Here is a 6210-nt window from a genome sequence, read left to right as displayed (position 1 = left end):
GTAAAAGTACAGATACATCACTTAAAATGTACTCAAGTAAAAGTAAAAGTACACAATTTTTAAACTACTCAAAAAAGTACAATTACTTATAAAAACTACTTAATTACTGTAACGTGAGTCTTTGTAATTTGTTACTTCACACCGCTGGAAATATTACATTTTTATGAAAAAATCACTTAAATGAGATGTTGTTTCTGAATATTGATCTAGGTGTTAGGTGTAAAATTCTGCCATCTGCTGGTTAGAGAAAAACTTGTAGAAATCACAGTTTTTGAAAGAATAGTGTAGTGACCATAAATATCCAGCAGAGGCCCATAGAGATCCATTCATTTTTCTGGAAGAGGCCAACTGCTCCTCTCACAACTTTTCTGATATATATTTTGTAAATATATATTGAAACATTATACAATACATTGAAAACAGTATTTTTCTCATGGGTTAGAATTTGTTTTTGTTGTTTGAGGTATTTTGAAGTGCCCGCTTTTGCAATAATGCCACATATATTTGCAGAAGTGCCACACAAGTTGTCACTAAAACTTGATTGCAGGCACATATTTATTTCAATCTAAAAAGTCAAATTAAAAAACAATTTTATTTTACTTAAATGTAAATAAAACCAATACCAAAAAAAAAAAACTAAAAAACAACAACTGCAATACGCAGATATGAATGGTGTGTGTGTGGGTGTGTGTGTGTGTGTGTGTGTGTGTGTGTGTGTACGTACGTACGTGAGTGAGTATGCTCGTTCAACTCTGCATTTGTGCTCTAGTATCAGGCCTTCGTTTTTGTGTGTGGACATTTTCAGATTTATGCAGGATTTATTGATTTTATTTGCCAATTTCTATGAAAATGCTCTTTGTTGCAGTCACACGTGTGTGTGTGTGTGTGTGCGCGTGCATGTGAGTGAGCATGTCTTTTCTACATTGCATTTGTGATCTAGTACCAGGCCTTCATTTCTGTGTGAAAATTTTCAGATTTATGCTGGATTTTTTTTTTTTTGACAAAGGAAAAAAAACAAAAAAAAAATATATATAGATTTTTTCGCATTTCCCATTCATTTTCAAATGGGGTCATATTGACCCCAAAGACCAGATTTGTAAATCCGTTTTTTTTTTTTTTATGTGAATACAGATAGAAAATGTTGAAAAGTCACAAAATCTTATTCCACTGAGACATTTTTGTGTTCAAACATATGTTTTCATGCGTGTTGAAGGGAACCATTTTTTTTAAACTAAAGAAAAGTTGATTGGGGTCATATTGACCCCAAGGACCTTATGAGGTTAAAGGTGATGACATGATGATTTCTCTCCGCAGGTAAATTTCTGCCCATGAAAACCATGCTTGGACCACGGTATGATGATAAAGTCCCGGAGGAGAACAGGTTTCATCCCAGCATGCTGTCCAACTATCTCAAAAGCTTAAAGGTGTATGGACGTTCCTCTTAAAGGGATAGTTCACCCAAAAATAAAACAATTCTGTCATCATTTACTCACCCTCAAGTTGTTGCAAACTTCTGTTTCTTTCTTCTGTTGGGCACAAAAGAAGATATCTTGAAGGATGTTGGTAATCAAACAGTTGGCGGTAGCCACTGATTTCCATAGGATGGGAAAAAAATACTATGCGGCTACCGTCAACTGTTTGATTACCAACATCCTTTAATAAAGCAATAAGCCCCAAGAAGCCGTGGTTTACAGTGAATTTATAACAGCTAAGGGGCTTTGTTAGGCACGATGCGAAGCTTTTATAAAACGGTTATTCCATATATGTAGTAAGGTTTTGCTTTTATAAAACGGTTATTCCATATACGTAGTAAGGTTTCACAAAATAAAACGGAGCAAATAAAGTGTAATGATATTAATAAAAACAGTATTCTTCCACCAAACAATGTAGTCCCTCAGAAACAGTTGTGGTTGCAACAAAGTGGTTGCCGAGCAACACACAAATGTAAACAAAGGTGTATGTTACTTTGTAGAGTAATTTACAACAGCTTCGAACGCGGCTCAGCCAATCAGAATCAAGGACCGGAACTCTCAGCTTTATAAAATATCCTCTTTAGTGTTCAATAAACAAAAGAAACGTCGGAACAACTGGAGGGTGAGAAAATGAAATTTGTGTGTAAACGATCCCTTTAAACTGGTCTTCCGGCTGAGCTGTGTTAATGTGATGCTGGCCTGTCCGCAGGTGAAGATGGGTTTGCTGGTGGACCTGACGAACACCAGCCGCTTCTATGATCGAGCAGAGATAGAAAAAGAAGGAATCAAATATGTGAAACTTTCCTGCAAAGGGTATGTGAGCGATAGAATCTAAATGCTGTGTTGTGTGTTTTTTGCGTTTGAAATGTACTCCACCGCTGTTTCTGGGTCCAAGCCTCGACTCGTTTCAATTGAGAATACTACCTCAGCAGCCCATCAACAGCAAATAAGCACTGTTGGTCACAGTTTTGGGACCAGTTCTCACTATTAACTACGACTTTTGCCTCAACAAACTCTTAATTTGCTGTTTATTAATAGTTAGTAAGGTAGTTGTTAAGATTAGGCATGGGGTGGATTAAGGAATCATTTTGAAAATGTTGTGAAAATATCATAAATGATTTTGTAACAACTTATATCGAAATATATATCGTTATCGTTCAATATGGGAAAAATTTATCGAGATTACATTTTTGCCATATCGCCCAGCCCTAGGGCCAACACTTTTTCACACCACTGTATATTTTTGGTTAAAATACAAATCCAAATGTATAAAATGGTGGTTTCGCCTCTTGTGATGTCATTGCTAATGGGTGTCATTGGTGTGACGTGCTAGCTTTGGCCTGTCGTCTTGATATCAGTGTGTTTGTGTCTCGTTCAGTCACGGTGAATGCCCCACAGCAGAGGCGACAGAGATGTTCATCAGGCTGTGCGAGCACTTCATAGAGAAGACGCCCACAGAGCTCATCGGTAAGACCAGCCTGCTTCACTTCTGACAGTTCTGGTTGATTTTGTTGTTGTGTAGCACCCTTAAACCCTGATTCCAACAATTACGCCGGGTCCTGTCCAGGCCTGATGCAGCACATGGCTGAAAGCACTGTAAAAGTCATACATATGTCTTGTGTGCTGTATTCCACGAGGAACAGACTGCAGCTTTAAGTGTTGTTCACTGGAAACATTCCCCTCAAATATAGTTGTGCATGTCCATATATTGTGAGGAATGGTTTGACACCAAACACCTCTGTGATTCTCAGTGTGTCGAACGTAAACACGACACGAGGTTTGAATGTGTTCACATGCAAATGAGATTTTAGAGCTACTCAAAGTGAAAAGCAACACGACTACAGCCAGCTGGAATATATTTCATATTTAAAGTGCAGTACAATACAAATTAAAATACAAAAAAAAACTAAACAGAAATCAAAATTTTCTTACCACACAAAAAATAGAAGTGGATTTGCTTCTTAGTTATTGTGAATAAATTAAAATCATCAACATATGTGACCCTGGACCACAAAACCAGTCATAAGGGTCAATTTTTTTAAAATTGAGATTTATACATCATGAATAAATAAGCTTTCCATTGATGTATGGTTTGTTAGGATAGGACAATATTTGGCCGAGATACAACTATTTGAAAATCTGGAATCTGAGGGTGCAAAAAAATCTAAATATTGAGAAAACCATCTTTAAAGTTGTCCAAATGAAGTTCTTAGCAATGCATATTACTAATCAAAAATTAAGTTTTGATATATTTACGGTAGGAAATTTACAAAATATCTTCATGGAACATGATCTTTACTTCATATCCTTATGATTTTTGGCATAAAAGAGAAATGTATAATTTTGACCCATACAATGTATTGTTGGCTATTGCTACAAATATACCCCTGCGACTTAAGATTGCGTTTGTGCTCCAGGGACACATATAAATAAAACCTCTTTTCATGAGTATCTTCTTACCAAGTCAAGTGAATACAGGTTTAATAAGGTCTGATATGCATTTGGATATATACAATCAAGTTAAGAGTGGATGAAAGAGAATGAAAGTAAATTATATTACATGCAATGTAATATTAAATATGAACTAAACCATCCCAGTCCTGATGTACTGAGCGGTGACAATCACTCATCATGTCCTGATAAATGAGGCATCATGGGAGCTAAGTGACAGACTTTATTGAGTCATTGACACACAGCAGTGAACTCTGTGAATAATTCTTATCATTTCTTATTTGCAGCAAATAACTGAGTATGACATCTGCAGACGTTCGTATTTGACTCAAATCAAAGTGACTGCCAATAACAAGTAACAATGAAATTACTCCGATGCTTTATATCACAGCATTGAAATACACTTACTGTTCAAACGTTTGGGGTCGGTTAGATGTTTAATGTTTTTGACATCTCGTTCTGCTCACCGAGGCTGCATTTAATTGGTCGAAAATACAGTAAAACAGTAATATTATGAAATATTATTACAATATAAAATAACTGTTTTCTATGTGAATATATGTTAAAATGTATTCCTGACACTGTCATACTCTCCTTTACACTAAATAGAGCTTAGATAAAAGTTAGAGAATGGGACCAGGATGCATTTTAGATTGTCTAGACATTTGACTAAATTGATTAAAAGAAATTAATTAGTGTTTGCAGGCACTGTGATTACTTGATGAGGGAAAGTATGCTGTTACTTTAAGTAATAAAACGAAAGATTTTCACTTGGCAGACAATAAAACAGGGCAAAAAATCCTGTAGACGTTCACTGAAGGAGGAACCCAAACTATTTAGAGAACAGACTATCACAATGTTTTTTTGGTTATTAATAACTTTATTCAGCATGGATACATTAAATTGATCAAAAGTGACATTTATAATGTTATAAGAAAATTCTATTTCAAATAAATGTTCTTTTGAACATTATCTTCAGCAGAGAATCCTGTAAAACATGGTTTACACAAAAATATGTTTTCTACATTGATTATAATAAATCAGCATATTATACTGATTTCTGAAGATCATGTGACACTGAAGACTGGAGTAATGATGCTGAAAATTCAGCTTTGATCACAGGAATAAATTACAATTTAACATATATTCACATAGAAAACTGTTCTTTTAAGTTGTAATAATATCTCACAATATTTAACAGTATTTTTGATCAAATAAATGCAGCCTTGGTGAGCAGAAGAAGAGACTTTAAAAAACATAAAAATCTCACTGACTCCAAACGTTTGAATGCACATTGAGAGAATGGAGAAGCAAAGACCAAAACCTAAACTCACCCACAACTTTATTACGTTTTATTTAATTCTTAAATGCAAGTCTATTGTATAGTTCTATAACACACGAAACGGCCAGCTTTCCTCTGGTAAGTGGCTTATATTGGTGTGATTTGAGTCAAACATCTTTCTCTGCTGGCTAACAGGCGTTCACGCTTGCGTCTTATCGGCTGATATTTAGCTTTTCATTACTTGTGAGGAGGATCAGGGCCGTCAGATAAAGTGTGACATTCAGAGATGTTGGCCTTCACGTGTCGTGGAGCCTCAGACGTCAGTCAAAGTCGATGCTGACAGCCGCCACTGAAGAGCTTCGTGTTAAAACAGCTGGAAAAGGGCATATAAATCCATCCAAACAGCAGCTCAGAGAAGATTCACGCTCAAACCTGAACTCCAGTTCATGCCGTGTCAATACGTTTCTTTCAAAGCACCAAGAAACAAAGTTTTCAAAGAAATAAACACTTTTATCAAATCAGTTTAAATTTAAAAAAAAGGTCAAACAGTAGTTCTCAACTGGGTTTTCTTCAAAAGTCAAGAGATAAACTAAAATGTCCTTAAACTTCAAGAAAAGTTATTGTTAAAAAATGTAAACCATTAATGTGTACAAATTTCAACTTTGTTTACGCTTTCATTCAACAAATGAAAGCCAGTTTTTATTCTTCATATAAAGTCTTCACATTCTTTATATAAAATCTAAAAATACAAATTTTAACAAATTTTAAATTTACAATTTTTAAATGGTAAAAAATGTTATTTTGAATTTTTTTTTCATTTTCATCCTACAAATAATATAGGAAACTTTTTTTCAACTTTGAAAACTGAAACTTTGTTTCAAACAAAGAGGGTGTTGTTAAAAAAAATTCAAATATTTTTTTTTACATTTTCAATTTTTTTTAGTTTTCAAACTTCAAGAAGAAAAGTTGATTAAAAATTGAAACCATTAATGTGTGCACATTTTT

General features: G+C 34.6%; 1 protein-coding gene across 1 annotated transcript in view; it reads left to right on the top strand.

Moving 5' to 3' along the window:
* LOC107742988 (mRNA-capping enzyme) overlaps positions 1–6210 on the top strand; it is a 119045-nt gene that overhangs the window by 7475 nt on the left and 105360 nt on the right. The window contains exons 2-4 of the mRNA XM_016556081.1: positions 1315–1424; positions 2182–2285; positions 2851–2939. Coding sequence (XP_016411567.1) covers positions 1315–1424; positions 2182–2285; positions 2851–2939 — 303 coding nt within the window. The remainder of the gene's footprint in view (positions 1–1314; positions 1425–2181; positions 2286–2850; positions 2940–6210) is intronic.

This window comes from Sinocyclocheilus rhinocerous, unplaced genomic scaffold (genome assembly GCF_001515625.1).
Source record: "Sinocyclocheilus rhinocerous isolate Xijiao unplaced genomic scaffold, SAMN03320098_v1.1 scaffold617, whole genome shotgun sequence".
NCBI lineage: Eukaryota > Metazoa > Chordata > Actinopteri > Cypriniformes > Cyprinidae > Sinocyclocheilus > Sinocyclocheilus rhinocerous.
This window is presented reverse-complemented; position numbering and strand designations above follow the sequence as displayed.